Below are 17,782 nucleotides of genomic sequence, written 5' to 3'. Positions count from 1 at the left end.
AACGCCCTACCCAATGTGCTATCACTCCAGTCCCTTTAGAGTGGTTTTAAATTAGATTTGTGTATTTGCATATATTATATTATAAAGATGTTCTAGCCTCTAAAATATGCACCATATATGCAGTTAATTTTAACATTGTTATATTAAATGTTTATTTTATATTACTATTTATTAATATATTTAAAACAGTATGTTATATAAAAATCAAAGTCAATAATGGAAATGTTAATCAAAAAGATCAAAATTAAATTAATTCCCTAGTACTTAATTTTAAGCTATTAATTATGTTAGAATAAAAATTGCTTTGAGCTAAAGAACACAAAAACATAGAAGCAAACCGTCTTCTCATGGAATGATCCCTCGGCAAGGAGGAAGCACTGAACACTGCCAGCGTGGCCCAAATTTTATTTATAATGTAGGAGTACTGCTATTTATTCAGCCATTGATTAAGCTGATTGAATTGGGCATGAAATCCACATTACTTTTTTTATTCAGAATGTTAATTTTATTTTATTATTTCCCCCTACCCTTTTATTTTTTTGATTCATTGTGAGAAACAGTTACACAGCTTTAATGTTTGAGTTTCGGTCATACATTCATCAAACACCCATCCCTTGACCAGTGCACCTTTTCCATCACCAAAATCCTCAGTATTTCCCCCTCCCCCATCCCCGATCCAACCCTTCCCCTTTCTATGTGGCAGACAATTTCCCCCATACTCTCACTCTACTTTTGTTATATTTGATATTTCAACACTAGTCTCACCACCACTCAAACTTGCTGAAAAGGCAATGCTAGACAATTTGTTTTGCATTGTTTGTTATAAATAGAATATAATGTCCAGGAAATTCTGTGTCATTCTCTTTCAGGAGCTTTAGTTTATAGTCTCTGGGTCTTAACAATTGATGAAGTTACATGGTGCTGGGGGCAGTTTGTGGGTGTGACTGTCAAGCTACAAGAAAATTGGGGAGCTAGGGGAAGGAGACCCAGTCCTGATCCGAATGGGCTTGGAGATCTCAGTCACAGCTTCCTGCATACCTAGGTTTACTAGAGGTTCATCCCTTCTTTTTTTTTTAATTGAATCACCATGAGAACAGTTACAAAGTTTTCCAGTCTAAGTCTCTGAGTCATGGCAGTTGATGAGATTATATGGCTCTGGGGGCATTCTGTGTGTGTGACTGTCAAGCTACTAGAATACTGTGGATCTGGGGGGAGGATGCCCAATCCTGGTCCAAGCAGGCCTGAAGATCACAGTCAAAGGTTCTCACCTACCTCCACACTATAGGCCCTAACTGCATCTTTTAATCTCTTTCGAGATTAAAATGGCCTCTCTGAAATAAGGCCAATAAGTGAGCTTATATAGCTGAGGAGGTGGTTTGTGGATATGGTGCTTGGCCTCAAGTTGTTGGCCAAAGGCACAGCAGCAATTTTGGGGTATCTGGAAGCCTGAAGGCACCATCAAGCTGTTGATCCATTCACCCCATAGGTACAGGTTGACCTGCTGGTGGCACCATACCCCCAGTGGCCCAAATTTTAAAAAGAAATATTAAATATTGTTAATATGTCAATTCCTCCCAACTTACATTATAAGTTCAATTTTCATTCAGTACCAGCAGTTATTTTGTGAATATTGACAAATTCTAAAATTTATATAAAAACAAATACTATGACCAATATTATACTAATGAAAGAGGGGGAATGACACCATGCAATTTCAACATATTTTAAAAAGTTATCGTAGTATCCTTTTCTTCATTTGCATTCTTGACCTCATGTAGTTTCCTTCTACACATTTGGTGATGTAAAGATTTTAGGATATGTTCCAACAATCTCCAGAACTTTCTTTGTTGGAGTTTTGGAGGGCAGCTCTCAAGTAGTGCATATGGAACCCTGAACCCATTAATAGAAATACTTAGCTAAAAGGGCCACATAGTTCATTGCTTGGGTCTCTGAGTAATAGTGTACTTGGTGATGCTTGAGGTTTTCAGTGCTGATGACCACTAGGGCTACACTTCTCAGTAGTACTCAGGGGTCTTGTGGTGCTAGAAATTGAACTCAGGGATCTCTAGTTCAGAAATGTGACCCTGACATCCTAAGTACCTCCAGGACTTTCTTTATATCTCTTCACTTCACTTCACTTCACTTCACTTCACTGCAATCTCCATTATTCTTGTTCTTTCTAAACTCTGTGATGAATCTCATCAACTCAACTGCATTCCTTAAACAAAACCTGGTAACTATGTCAAGTCATTAACTGGGAGAGTCATTTGGAATGGCTCATTTCTTTTCCAACACTTGATTTTTCACTATCATTTATTATCTAATTTCTTCTATCACATTGTTAATATCTTAAATATATTTTCTGTAACTATATATGTGAGGACCAATTATATCGCTGGCATTTTATCTTAGCTCTAACTGGAGATCACTGAACTCTTTGAGAATAAAAGAGGGCAATATTAATATATTTATCCTGATAGTTGATTTTATTTCAGCTTTCCAAGAGCCTATAAAATGTGATCAGTATAATTGTATATGTCCAGAGATATTGGCAAATAGGAAGAGATGAGTGTCTAGAAGTTACTGGTAAATAGAATTGTGGATATAGAAGTTGTGTTATTATTAAAGGGTTCAGTGTGAATCAAGGCATGGCAAAGAAAGTAAAGATGGCAATCTTCAGTTTAATTAAATAATAATGAAAATAAGTTGTACAAAATTATAAAGCAATACAGAACAAAAGTTTTGCTGACTGTCAAAATTTTTGTTGCTTAAAAAAATAAAATAAAACATAATGGATAAGTAGTGGTTGGCAAAAAAATAGCTCAATAAACTGAGTTGACCAGTATTTTTTATTATTTATAATAATATATATTCAATGAACACTGACTTGTATCTCAAATTTTTATCTCTTGTAGGCAAAGAAGTCAAGCCTAAACTCTCACGTATGTCATATGCATGCTAAAATATCTTAAATACATGATTTTAGTCATATTTTGATCACATCATTAAAATTTTTGCTGAAGCCAAGGCTTTATTTTGTCTAAGCAATATGTGAGTATACTGGTATTTCTGAAAATATGCTATTCTGAAATTTCTTCTTTTTATACATTCACTAAAGGTACAAATTAACACCTTTCATTAACTCACTAAAAGTCTTAGTTCACACCTCTTTTGTTTTCTTCAAAATTATTCTTATTGTGATTAATAATGAAGATTCTTAACTTTTGTGTATTTGTGTTAATTTGCTGTAGTTATCTTAAGAATAAAATTAATGTGGCAGGCAGCTTAAAAACAATTTACAACATGTAAAATATGCATGAGTACAGAAAATAAATTTCTGTTCAGAATCACAGAGATACTTATCTTTAACTTTAGAATCACCAGTAAAAAAAGAAGAGAAGCCAGGTATGTGTATATTTTTATTTATAATCTATTTATATGTACATTTCATAATTGTATTTAGTAGATTCATATAAATTTGAAGATTTTGTGTAAGTTCAAATATTATTTCAAAATCACATTTTACCAACTTTTGAAATAAAAATTAAAATAAGTTAAATTTACCTATACTTCCTATTTCTAGAACAATTAATATTTATGTAAGTAAAACAAGAAAAAAATTAGTATTGTTCAGAAGCAACAGTTGACCGAGTTGAATTAATAAAGCCACTTTTTGCCTGATTGCTACAGGATATAGAAGTTCTGTCAGAAAAACAGCTGCTCTCACTCTTCTTTTTTAGTCTTCAGAATCAGACAAACATTTTCTGAGGGCTGCTGTAGGCAGCAGAAACTATTTTAAACTAACACAGCAATTTGATTCTCACAACAGTTAAAAATTTGGTTCATGTTTTGCAACTATATTAGTGTTCAAAGATTGCTGAAATAAAGTATCATACACTGGGTCTTAAACAGTAGGAACACATTCTCTTACAATTCTGGAAGCTGTAAGTCCCAAACTGAAATGTCAGCAAAGACATATTTCCTTTGGAATGTGTAGGAAAATGTTCGTGTTTTTTTTTCCTGGCTTGTATTTATTTGCATTACTTCAATCTCAGCCTCTAACAACAAAAGGACATCTTTAACTTGGTCTTCATTCCGCTATTATTTTCTCTTCTCTTTATCACACCATTAATATTGAGTTAAGTACTCCTTCTACACCCATATAACCACATCAAGGACCTAATTTCCAATTATCTTCCATGTTTAATACTGATGCTTAGGATTTTATCTTATCTCATCAGGAGGTATAAATTTAGCTATAAATATCTATCCTCTAACCTTCAATTAATGTTTCACATATGGGTAAAATGCATTTACCTGATTCAACATTCTTAAATATCTCCTCCACTCTATTGTTAAGTTATAGTCTAAAATGTAATCAATTTAAAGTCCTAAATATCATTTTCTAAATATGGGTAAATTCAAAATTTTAAATATATATATTTTCTTAAAGAAATTCATTTCTGTTGACCTCTGAAATAGAAAAGTGTATGTTTTCAAAATTCAATAGTATGACAAGTATATTCTAGACATTGCTATCCAAAATGGCAGAGGGTAAGAGAGGATTATGAATCTTCAAAGATCCAAAACATATCACAGAAAATTCCATAGCTCTCATCCTGAGAAATTGCTTTTTTTAATCAATGCAGGACACCGTTGAATAAAGTGTCACTGAATAAAGACACCAGGCATAGTCAATTAAAAACAAACCTTATTCCAGAATTTTATCACCTCACCTAGCTAATCAAATCTGAAAACATCTTATTGCCAAATATTGTCAAATTATGTTATACCAGGGGTTAGGGCTTCTACTTATTTTGTGGGAAGTAAATTCATACACTGTTTAATTTTCAAAGTTACCTAACTAACCAATTAGATATATTTAAAAAAATCTTCCAACTTTTAACATCATATAATTTCTCTCATATAGACACTGGATAATAATTCCTTGACAATTATCTGAGGAAACAGAAAATTTATGTTGAAATTAACTAATAGTAGTGAAAGCATATTGACAGACCAGTACAAGACATGAGTCTAACTTCTTGTGTTTAGAAGTTCCACATTGGTGCTGGAGAGAGATAGTACTATGAGTAGAGTGACTTGTACATAGTCAAACCCAGTTAGATATTTGGCACTACATTTGATCCTGTGAATTACTCTTGAATGTAGACTGGAAGTTAGTCCTGGGTGCCACAAGTTCAGTGCCAAACAAGATTAAAAAAATAAAAATTAGAAGTCCAGGATCTACAAATCTATAGGAAACTACAATAATGTTTAGTAAAATTCTGGTTCCCAATTCTAGTAAGCAGAATTAATAATATCCAAATATGAGTTTGTGTTTCTGTTCCTTTTTTTAAATCAAATTAAAATTTTTCTGTCTTTTATTTATCCTCCAGAGCTACTGATTAAAAAAGAAGCAAAGTCAGGTAATACTCTTTATTTTTAAGTACAGAGAGCTAATACAACCATCATTTTAGATCTAAAAGAGGTTTACCACTCAGTCAAAATGAGATTTAAAGTCTCCAAGATCTTTGTTTAACACATTCCATTGTTTGATATGATTTTACATTGATGAGACGAAAATGGGAATTCTCCATGATCATGAATTAAAAGTAGACTTTGGAACAGAGATTCCATGTTTCAGAAGACATTTGTAGATCTTTAAACGCTAGTATAAGCTCTTTTAATTTGTAGATATTAAATCTCCCTTGATAATATAGCAGAATCATAGAATCACAAAATTATAGACTACTGATATGAAAAAACTGTCACTGTCACTGTTCATCGATTTGCTCATGCAGGCACCAGTAAGGTCTCCATCGTGAGACTTGTTACTGTTTTTGGCAAATCAAATACGCCACGAGTAGCTTGCCAGGCTCTCTGAGAGGAACAGAGGAATTGAACCCGAGTTGACCACATGCGCACTGCGCTATTGCTCCAACTCTGTGAAAGAACAAAAGAAAAAATTATTCAGTATATGTGATTTTAAGAATAGTGTAGGATTCTCAAAGTTTTTCTTCATAAGTAACGGTATAAATGATAACTATTGTTCATATTTAGTACTGTGGAACAGACTAAACTCAGAAAGCAAGTTATTTTTCTTATATTTTTAAATTAACAAATGTTCAAACTAGTATATTGTTCATGTCCAATTTGTTTAAACTTAAGTATTCTTGCTAAGGGAGTGTCAGAACTTAGGTATTTAATTATAAGGTAGCACTGACCTAAAATTAGGATGACCTAAGTTTGTATTGCTATTTAGTACATATCCCTAGTTGTGCTACAAATTAGTTATTGACCTGAGGCAACTTTAAAAAAAACCCTCGGGCTTTACATGAGGCATTTCTTCATTCTAAAAAAATTATATGACAGACTTTTTCAACATCACCAAATTCAAAAATCCAAGTTTATGTGGATATACAATATTGTCTTACTTGAATTTAATAATCATCTTGGATATATTCTTGTTAAAAATATATTTTAATGTGACAAAATTAATAATTACTCATTTATTTCTTATGATTTATTTTTGAAATACTGTTTGTTCCAGAAAACTATTTTACCAAGTAAGAAATTTTCAATCTCCTCTTTTTTTACATTTATCCAGTACTCTAATACTGTTCAAAACATTTAGTTAGGCTTCATGCCATTTAAAACTTTTCTTAATGTTAGAGTATATTTTAGGTAATTTAACTGAATATTCTCACTTTTTCAAAATAGTTTTTAGGTTTTTGTGATAAAACTAAAACCAGTATGTACATTATTTTTATGGCTCTTATATTAAAGATATTAAATATTTTAAACAGTACATATAGTTTTGTTTGCTTTTGAAACATATTTAATGATTTTCTAGGTCATACCCAGCAGTTCTTTGAACTATCTCTAAGACCCAAAATTGATGATGGGTGCTTCTGCTTTTATGCTTTAAAAATTCTGGACACTTAAACAAGAAATGAGGATTCTCAGTATGTCGTTGTGGTTTTTTTGTTTTGTTTTTGTTTTTGTTTGCTTTTTGGGTCAGATCCGGCGATGCACAGGAGTTACTTCTGGCTCTGCACTCAGGAATAACTCCTGGCGGTGCTCAGGGGATCATGTGGCATGCTGGGAATTGAATCCGGGTCGGCCGTGTGCAAGGCAAATAAATACCCTACCTGCTGTACTAATACTCCAACCCCACCCCCAGTATGTTGTTTTTATGCAAGCAAAATCTTTAAATTTTTCATTTAAATTAAGATGACAAAAATTTACCAGTTTGATGCTATGTTTATTGTAATTTATACTTTAGAAATTATTGGCCCATGTATAGAGTAAATTTGCCATATATCAATTTATAAATCATCTTAATCTTTAAAAATATTTTTTATTGTTTTCAAACCAAGCGGTAGTGAATAAAGAAAAGACAATTCCTCATGAAAAACACAGGTATTTGAAGTTGGTATTTATAGTACCAAAGTGTCTTTCATTGTTCTGTTTATAATAAAGACCTAGAACTCAACTTTAAAGGTCCTTATGATGATCCATGTTTGTATCCAATTTATCCATGTCATATGTAATTTTAGTCATCTTTACGATATTTTTGTACTAAAAATGTGACATGTGAGCTACAACGAAAGAGCAAGTCATGGCTTCTCGTATAAGAGAACATAAAAATTATCTATCCACATTCACAAGAATATCTCCATATTTTTTTATAAAACATGTAATTAATAATGGCGATTTAAATGTATCAAAAATGATTATAAAAGAAATAAACATTTCTTCTAGCTTCCTGTTCTATTTCTGCCCTACCCCATTTTCTGTTAATTCCTGGTCTCATGAAGAAATTACAGCTAAGCCAATGTGTTCTGTTCAGAGAGAAGCACAGAATTTACTACGGCTATTTCAATAACTACAGAGAGAGAGAGACAGAGACAGAGACAGAGACAGAGACAGAGACAGAGACAGAGACAGAGAGACAGAGACAGAGACAGAGAGACAGAGACATAGACAGAGACAGAGAGACAGAGAGAGAGAACAGTGAGTAAGGCGTTTGCTTGCCTGGCATGTGACTGACAAGAGCTGGTACCACCTATGGTCCTTTGAGCCTTGCCAGGAGTGACCTCTGATTACAGAGCCTGAAGTGAGTCCTCCAGAGCACAGTGTGACCATAAAACAGTAAAAGTTAATTTAAAAAAAATTAAGCTACTTAAATATGAATTAAATTTTGAGCCTCTCTAATCCACACTATTCAAGCCACACAAGACTGAATACAGGACATTATTCTACCTGATGTGAATATGGTTAAACCATCACCTATAAAAAATTAAAATATATACTCTCTAAACATATTTTATGAAAACCTATGCTTAAATATTTAAAAGTTTGCTTTAGAAAATCTGTTTACAGTGAATTTACGACAGTTTCATTGTATTTTCCTGTGCCTTAAATTCTATGAGACACCACCAACAAAAACAGCAGGAAAAATGAAAGCAGTGCTGACTTGTGTGGGGAGTCAAAAGCAGCTGTCTGTTACCAAAATAAGAAAAACCTGAGAATCAACCTTAGAATCTTTTAACTTGACGAATAATGAAGACCTCTTATTTATTTTTTTAATCTTTTATTTTTTATTTTAATAAATCATCATGAGATACAGTTATAGACTTACAAGTTTTCATGATTGCTTTTCAATCAAACAATGTTCGAGTACCCATCCCTCCACCAGTGCCCATTCTCCCTCTTATTTCTTTTTGTTCCAAAAGTCAGTCATTTTGAGAAGAAATACTGAGAGGATGTTTAGTCCCTGCGTATATAACAAATATAAGGTCTTATAATAATGCCTTTCATTAATTTTAGTTAAAATATTCCTCATCTCTCTTTTTTTAAGTCAGAAAAAGAATTTAAGATAATATAGCACTGTCACTATAGCACTGTCATCCTGTTGTTCATTGATTCACTCAAGCGGGCACCAGTAATGTCTCTATTGTGAGACTTGTTGTTACTGTTTTTGACGTATCGAATATGCCACGGGTAGCTTGCCACGCTCTGCTGTGCTCGTGGGACACTCTCGGTAGCTTGCGGGCTCTCGGAGAGGGATGGAGGAATCGAACTCAGGTCGGCCACGTGCAAGGAAAATGCCCTACCTGCTGTGCTATAGCTCCAGTCCATTTAAGATAATAGAAAGGGGGAAAGACCAGAGACAGGGGAAAAGACCAGAACCTCCCATGTCTGACAGAGGGTGTCCTGAGCAGGACTTCTATCCCTACTCTTTAAATTCTGCTCCCAGCAACATTCCGACTTTTTTCTATCTTGGAATGAGACTTTTTATTAGGCTATTTGATCTGTCTTTGCTGAATACTTGAAAAAGTTTGATTTTATGTAGGATCATTGCAATAATTTTTTCATTCTGATCCAATGTACATAGTGGACACAAAAAGTTCCAAACCACGTATAATTTTTACCCTTCTCTAGCTTTGCATCATAAAACCTTGGGTGCACTCTGAGTTTCCAGAGAGATTCGTGAACAAAGGAGAGAAAATTGTTTCTTTCTATTCTAATTCAGTAGCAAAGGTTGGCACATGCTTAATAAAATAATACCTTAAGAGAAGACAAAGAACAGGGTGAGTGTTGGCTGGTTAGAAAATTGCTTAAAATTGCATACTTTTTTTTTCAAATTATGCTCCCCGTGACGTATTCATATCCCAAATACAGTAAAAGATATGTACATGCCTCTCAGAGAGCCCGGCAAGCTATCGAGAGTAACCCCTCCCTCACCCCTCCCCCCGCACAGCAGAGCCTGGCAAGCTACCCGTGGCATATTCAATATGCCAAATACAGTAATGATGGGTCTCATTCCTCTGACCTACAAAGAGCCTCCAATCATTGGGGAAGACAAATAAGGAGAGGCTGCTAAAATCTCAGGGCTGAGTGTAATAGAGACATTATGGTGCCCACTCGAGTAAATTGATGAATAATGGGATGACAGTGATATAGTGATACAGGAATACTTTAGGAAGCTTTTTCATAAAATCTGAAAAATTCTTACTTAACTGGATGTATTTCCTTTGTGTTCCTGTTCAATTTAAATTGAAGATATTTCTTGCATTTAGACATTTTAATCTTTTGTCTCTGTTCACCTGGTCTTCATTTATTACAAATCTGTTTTCTGTATATATGAACTTACTTCTCATTAACCTAACTATAAGAGAGATCATACAGGATTTATTTTTGTCTAAGTTAGAATTATCATAATGCTTCAAGGTTTATCCGTATTGCTTAAAAAAGAAAAGGTTTTTTACATATGAATATTTCATTTTATACATATGCACCATAATTTCTTTATGTATTTACCAGTTTGTGGACCTTTAGTTGTTTGCATAAGTTTCTGTAAATTTGAAGAACTTTCCAACTTATTAATAAAATTGGTAAGTTTTTCTCAGAATTAAATGGGAAGTTAGTTTTATCTATTCTCAAGACAATGCAAAGGTCAAAACATCACTCTTTAATTGATCCATTTAAAACTTTTAACTCTGTTAACATTATTTTCCTATAAAAAAGAAAGACTTATCAAGGAGGTATAAGAAGAAAATACATAAAAAGAAAAAAGAGGTTAATAAAGAGGTTTATTAAAAGAAATTACTACTTTCACTTTATGTTAGTACACATGCAAGTACTTATAAATTGTGTAGACTTTTAGAAACATAGATTGCAGAAAATCTGAATTCTTGGAAATAAGTAATAGTTACTAAAATGATAAAATTTTATTTTTAGACTGGAGAAAACATCAGATTATTGAGGAATTCCACTTAAGGCTATGCGAAGCATGGTTTATAAATCACAGAACCATAAAACTATCTGATATTTATGTATTAACATGGAATTATTTCTTTACATGAGAGCTCTGGAGAGAGTTATGATAATCTAAAACTTTTAAATATTCTCCAAAGTATAGTCATAGAACATGCTATAAAGAAAGGTAACTCCATCCCTCATTTTTTCTTTTGAGAAAGATAAAAAAAGTATGCACTCTCTTAAAATTTTGGAATTTTATCTATAACAAAACTAAGTATTTGAACCAACTATAAAACTGTGAATCGTTTCTATTTGATTCCAAGTCAGAAATGTTACATACCTAGGTAAGAGTTCCATTTCTTACTAAAAATCATTTCAAAAAATATCTGATTGTTATCAGAGATAACTATAATAATTTAGGGTAAAATTCAGTTTCTCAACTATAAATATATAAAACTTTAGAAAATAATTAGTAGTATATAGAAACCATAGGATACTATTACTTGAAAAAGAAAAAAATATCCTATAGCTCTTTTTACATTATCTTACATGGCTATAGTTTATTCTAACCATTGCCTAAGCTAAAATTTTAGTTAATGTTGTTCTAATTTGAATTCTATAGTGTTAATATGACTTTTTCAGTATCTAATTTAGTTTACAAACATTTGAAGATCATAAATAAACTTGCCAAGATATTTACAGTCTATATTGATTGTTTTAAATCTTATTTATTTGAATGTAGTTTTTCAGTAAGCAGTATGATTAACATATTTGCTAGCAGTAAGATAATAGTGTTTGTTTAAAAAAAAAGATAATAGTGTTGCAAAACTGCAATAAGTTTAAACTAAGCTAGCATGGTTAGCACTGTCTTCCCGTTGTTCATTGATTTGCTCGGGCAGGCACCAGTAACGTCTCCATTGTAAGACTTGTTACTGTTTTTGGCATATGAAATATGCCATGGGTAGCTTGCCAGGCTCTGCCCTGCAGGAGGGATACTCTCAGTATCTTGCTGGGCTCTTCAAGAGGGATGCAGGAATCGAACCAGGGTCGGCCGTGTGCAAAGCAAACGCCCTACCCGCTGTGCTAAAAAATTAAGAAGAATTACTTTGAAATGCTACAGGGTTTTGTTTTTCTGGTATTTCTCATTATTCTGTCATTAATTTTCCTCCATCCTTCAGAGTTACAAAAGTGTGAAACCTGAAAAGCTATACTTGATCATTTCAAATTTAATAATTTTCTGGTTTAAAAATTGTTATATTTACTATTGCTATGCTTACTATTGTCCCTCTTGGAGAGCCTAGCAAGCTACTGAGAGCATCCCTCCCGTACGGCAGAGCCTGGCAAGCTTCACATTAAGATGTGAATGGCCCTGGTAAAATATTCTCTGACTCCTATATGATAATATGACAAGGTCCAAAGATGAATCTTGTTAGAGCAGTTTTGAGGCTGTATATGCATTTCAAGAAATAAGTTGCAAAATGTTATCTAAATAGAACTTATTTATATGCTGAAACATGTTGTATTTAGTTTGTGTAGACATCTGATGTTATTCATGCCAGCATAGTTAATTTTACTTTTGAAGTGATATTATTTTAACTTAAATAAGCTAAAATGGCTTATTTTGCATGTTTAATATTAATATTAATGAAAATTGCATTTATGAATGTGCCTTCTTGAATGTTGTCATCCTCTAAATCACAAAAACTCAGTGTAGTCTTATAACTTTGGTCTCATATCTTCCTTCACCCATTTCACTACTTCACAAGAAAGAAACTAAGAGTCAGAGAGGTTAGAAGAAGCTTGTAAAATGCCAATAGCAAATGCCATTTCTTTTAAAATACCAATTATTCAACCTCCAGCCAAGAAAGAAACAACCTCTTTATTCTTTTTGTTATACATTCTCCTCTTATATCACAGAACCCCAAGAGGGTTTGTTCCTTTCACAGGGTCTTAAAGGATATCTTAAAATGAACTGGACCTTGTTTATAATATGTTTCTATAGCAATATGTTTTCTGTGTTCCAATTTACATGCAAATGATTTTCATAACATATTCCTCCTGTAATAGAGTGTCTACAAGAAAAAAATAAAAATAAAATAAAATAAATAAGAAAATAAGAAGTATTTGGCACACAAACTACTCACAGATTAATGGTTTATTTTATTTTTTCTCTCTAGAAAAAGCCGAACAAGATAAAAAGGAATCTCCACATTTAAAAGGTGCTTTTGCTTTCTTTAACTTATGTTCCTTATAACGTATGCTTTTTATTAAATTAAAAAAATAAAACAAAAGATATACTGTTTTTCATTCTGTGTAGTAATGTCTATATTGTAGTTTTGACATAAAGTTGCTTATCAAACACAAGTGTCATAGCCTTGTGGATAAACATTTTGCTAAATATTATGACCAAATCTCAGGGCTTGGACAAATGGAGATGTTACTGGTGCCCGCTTGAGCAAATCAATGATCAATGGGATGACAGTGATAGTGATTATGATCAATATATGTGATTTATAACACATAGCATTGGATTATTACACTATTGAAAATATAGCATTTGCTTTGTGATTTCAAAACGTTTCAGAATATTCAGTATTTGCTGTTGTCAATATTAATATATCATCATATCAAGTTGATTTTACTGTTTCTATATTAGAAAATATATTATCAAATTATGTAAGATTTTGCTGAAGACTAGTTGTTTGGTCCATTTTATTAAACAATTTTATGATTCTAAAATATTTAACCTAATTATTTAATGTGATTCATATTTTAAAATATATAATTCATGGCATTAAGAGTTTAATTTAAGTGAAAACACCATAATCTCTTCTTACTTTTTCCCAATTCTAACAGATACCATTCCCCAAATGCCCAGTAACTCCCAATAAGTAGTCATGATTAGTTCTTAATGCAACCCTCCAGCAATATTATGTATACATAATATGCATTCATATTCCATATATACAAATATACATAGTATTTCCACATTTCCTTTTATATATCAATCTTTACTTATGATAAGTAAATTATGCTTAGACCTTTCCAATAGCAAATAACTTTTTATCAGTACATAATTTCTTCATTAATAGTTTACTATTGTATATTTATATTCATCATCATCATCATCATCATGAGTCATCATCATCCCGTTGATCGTCAAATTTCTCCAGCGGTCTCAGTAACATCTCCATTCATCCCAGCCCTGAGATTTTAGAAGCCTCTCTCTACTCGTCCTTCCCAATGATGCCGCATTGGAGGCTCTTTCAGGGTCAGGGGAAGGAGACCCAGCATTGTTACTGGTTTTGGCATATGAATACACCATGGGGAGTTTGCGAGGCCCTCCCATGTGGGCAGGAAACTCTCGGTAGCTTGCCAGGCTCTCTCAGAGGGAGAAGTAGGCTATATAACCGAGAGCTTGGTTCTAAGTCTCTGGACGTTTTAAGTCTCTGGATATTTATACTCAGTTTATTTAACTATTATCTGATTATTCTTAATTTGTTTAAGCTTTAGGTAAAATTTAAATAATATTAAATAATATATTTACTTGATTAATTTTATGAATATCTCTTACATTTTAGTGAAATAGTATATTCATGCATGACTTTATAAATATTCTTATTTTTTCTAAAAAATGATGGATATTTATATAGTCATTGCTCAGAGTATTGACCTAACTTGGGATGATGATGACTCATGATGATGATGATGATGATGAATATAAATATACAATAGTAAACTATTAATGAAGAAATTATGTACTGACAAAAAGTTATTTGCTATTGGAAAGGTCTTCAATCATAAACAAGTATAGCTAACATTTATGGACAACTGTATACTTCTGTATAAAACTGAATTTTAATTAATAATTTCAGAAGTTAAGTTATGTTTAATAAAAGGATATGTATTCAGATAATTTAGCTTTTGTTTTCCCCCACACTCATTTATCTTTTATAAGATTTTATAAAATTAACTTCTTTCAAAATGAAGATTGATACAGTTTAGCTAATATTAGCACCGTAGCACCATTGTCCCATTGTTCATTAATTTGCTTGAGCGGGCACCAGTAACGTCTCCATTGTTGTTACTGTTTTTGGCATATTTGATATGCCATGGGTGGCTTGCCAGGCTCTGCCATTCGGGCGGGATACTCTTGGTAGTTTGCTGGGCTCTCCGAGAGGGACAAAGGAATTGAACCCGGGTCAGCCGCATGCAAGGCAAATGCCCTACCCACTGTGCTATTGCTCTAGCCTAACATTAATTAATGTTAATTATTTTCTGAGTAGGCTTGGAAAATAAACATTTAATGGTATTAAAAAATAGTGAAAACTTCATGTTACCTGGTGATTGGGAGTTATCTCAAAGGGCTGGGACACATGGGAAAACTCAGAGTTTAATCACTGAGTGCCACCAGGTATAGCTCTGGATGACCCACTAACACTGGGCCTCAATACTGCCCTAGAATTTTTTGATATCCTTCCGAAAAACAGTTGACTCAATTTTGCAGATCCACATTGCATCCAACTAAAGGTTTAAGATTTCTAATTTCTATGAGGTATTCCCTGGGTATGTGATTAACACCTATTCAATATGCTCTCTCTGTGATGTCATTTAATAATTTGATAAAAAGTTAGCCTACTTCTGCTTGGACTTAGACAAATGAACATTGGGAATGTTAAGTACTGATAGCAGAGCTAAAGATTTTAAAAAGTATATTCATTTCTTTCTTTTCTCATTTTTTTTCTCTAGAAAAATCTAAACCTACTTCAAGTAAGTGAATCATTTCAAAATTTAAGTATTTTTGCTCTTTCATTTTGTAATGTCTTTAAATTTTGATGCTTTGAAAATTATATTGTGGGGTTGGAGCGATAGTACAGCAGGTAAGGTGTTTGCCTTGCACGTGGCCAACCCAGGTTCAATTTCTAGCATTCCATATCCCCTGAGCACCGCCAGGTGTGATTCCTAAGAGCATCCTCTGTGCATTGCCAGGTGTGACCCCCCCAAAATAAAACTCCAAAAGGAAAATTTATGTTGTGTTCATTAGTAATAGAAATTAGGCTATTTTATTTATATGATTATGATTGACAAAATATATAATGTGTAATGTATTTATTAGTCTCGGAACATTTATTGTTTGAGTGCTATTAAATAGATTGCATTAAATCAAGAGATATGGGGCTAGAGAGATAGTACAGAGGGTAGGGTGCACACCTCGCACAAAGCCAACCCAGCTTCAGTCACCAGCACCCCATATGGTCCTCACAGCTCAGCAGGAGTGATCACTGAGCACAGAGACAGGAGTAAACTCTGAGCGTAGCATGATGTAGTCCAAAACAAAACAAACAGAAAACCAAAGTAAATAAAAGTAAATAAACAAATCAGGATATGTGACATAAGGCCTAAAATTTTTGTTGTCTTCTCTTTGTAGCTAACACATTTGTGTTAACAATGTTAACAGTTGTGTGTGAAAAAATTGAATATAATCTCTCATTTCTATGCTTTCTATTTTTTGTTAGGTTGCATTAGTAAACTCAGTGCAGAGTTCCTTCAAGAGGCTTTTGAGTAAAAAAAATTCAGAGAACATAGTTCTTGTCTTCAATTATTTAATTTTAATGCATTTGCCTTTATTTTCTTATTTTTGAAATGTATAAGAAAGTTGTCTCTGATATTTCAGAATCACAGTTTTATTACATCTAACAATTCAAACAATATGTAAAATGTGATGGGAATTCATTACATTTCTGACAATTAATGCAATGTTATAAAATAAAATTGTTGTCTTATACTATTAAAATGTGAGCCAAAGGTTTATTCAAATAAGGAGTATAAAAAAGCTTTATCTAAAATTTTTAGTGCTATGAATTAAATTGTTCCTTATAAATGGTAAGATAGATTTTTATAAATAGAGCTATAATTTACTTCTGAATAAATTCAATACCTATGTAAATGTCTACATCAAATATTGTTGCTGGGTCAGATAAAATTTGTAGTATATTTTATTTACATGATTTTTACTAATATGAAAAGCATTAAAAATTAAATATTGAATCAGAAATAATTCAATTAGAACTGTAGTGTTAATAAGAAATATCACCATAATTGTGTCTAATGTTTTGTTCATGTAACATTTCTTTTCAGTCTCAATGACTATATTACATAAAATTACTATTTACTTAAATAATTACAAAATATGCAATATAGAGTTTATAGAAAATACCATTAATTTACTTAACAATTTGTGAGTTAAAGATTTTATTGAATCTGCCGCATCATGTTTTGAAATTTTATTAGTCCATAAGTTTACAGAAAAAGCAATAAGAAAGCCTGGTTCTTCATTATCACGAACTAAAGACAAATATTTGTATATTGTCTTACTTATCAATTTTATTTCCCATGAGTTGAATTTATTTCTGAAATATTTTAAACATTCTGATATCTCACAAAAAATTATACTAGATACAAGTTCATTTGAATGAGGGTAAGTCAAATAATTAAGTACATCTGAACAGCATGCAGGTAAGACAAGTTGAAACTTTATGTAATAGAGCTCTGTAGTTTAAAATTTTGATAAAAGTATTAAGGTCAGAATTTATTAATTTTACCATATCTGAATAAAATTTTTTTCAAATAAATTTTTGATTTTTTAAATTAGTTTATAGCTATAGTTTATAGATATCTACTTTAAGTCTTCAGAAATTTTAGTTATCTGTGCACTTCCTTGCCACTTTGAGTGTATGTGTTTATATCATTATTATTAGAAGTTAATTGAAAATATTTGTAAAATCATTTTGATTATCTATACTTATACACAGAACTAGTCTATCATTTTAATTTTTCATTCTTTTCTCACATTTTTTTTTCTAAAGAAGAAACGTCAGAAGTCACAGCATCAGGTAAATGATTACTTTTCTAGAATAGGAAATAGATCTGTGAATACAGTATATGAGTTTGATTATCTATCCATGTAAAATCTGAGAAATTCCTTAACCATTCTGATCCCTAACTTCTTTAC

General features: G+C 32.2%; 1 protein-coding gene across 10 annotated transcripts in view; it reads left to right on the top strand.

The window, feature by feature from the left end:
* Nucleotides 1–17,782, top strand: part of TRDN (triadin) — a 417,254-nt gene that overhangs the window by 376,667 nt on the left and 22,805 nt on the right. For 9 of the 10 annotated variants that reach the window (XM_055136162.1, XM_055136157.1, XM_055136156.1 and 6 more), the window contains 6 exons: nt 2,916–2,942; nt 3,376–3,405; nt 5,400–5,429; nt 12,948–12,989; nt 15,520–15,540; nt 17,637–17,663. In XM_055136162.1, coding sequence (XP_054992137.1) covers nt 2,916–2,942; nt 3,376–3,405; nt 5,400–5,429; nt 12,948–12,989; nt 15,520–15,540; nt 17,637–17,663 — 177 coding nt within the window. The remainder of the gene's footprint in view (nt 1–2,915; nt 2,943–3,375; nt 3,406–5,399; nt 5,430–12,947; nt 12,990–15,519; nt 15,541–17,636; nt 17,664–17,782) is intronic. The other variant, XM_055136159.1, reaches the window with a different exon arrangement.

The sequence above is a fragment of the Sorex araneus genome, chromosome 4 (assembly GCF_027595985.1).
Source record: "Sorex araneus isolate mSorAra2 chromosome 4, mSorAra2.pri, whole genome shotgun sequence".
Classification (NCBI taxonomy): Eukaryota; Metazoa; Chordata; class Mammalia; order Eulipotyphla; family Soricidae; genus Sorex; species Sorex araneus.
This window is presented reverse-complemented; position numbering and strand designations above follow the sequence as displayed.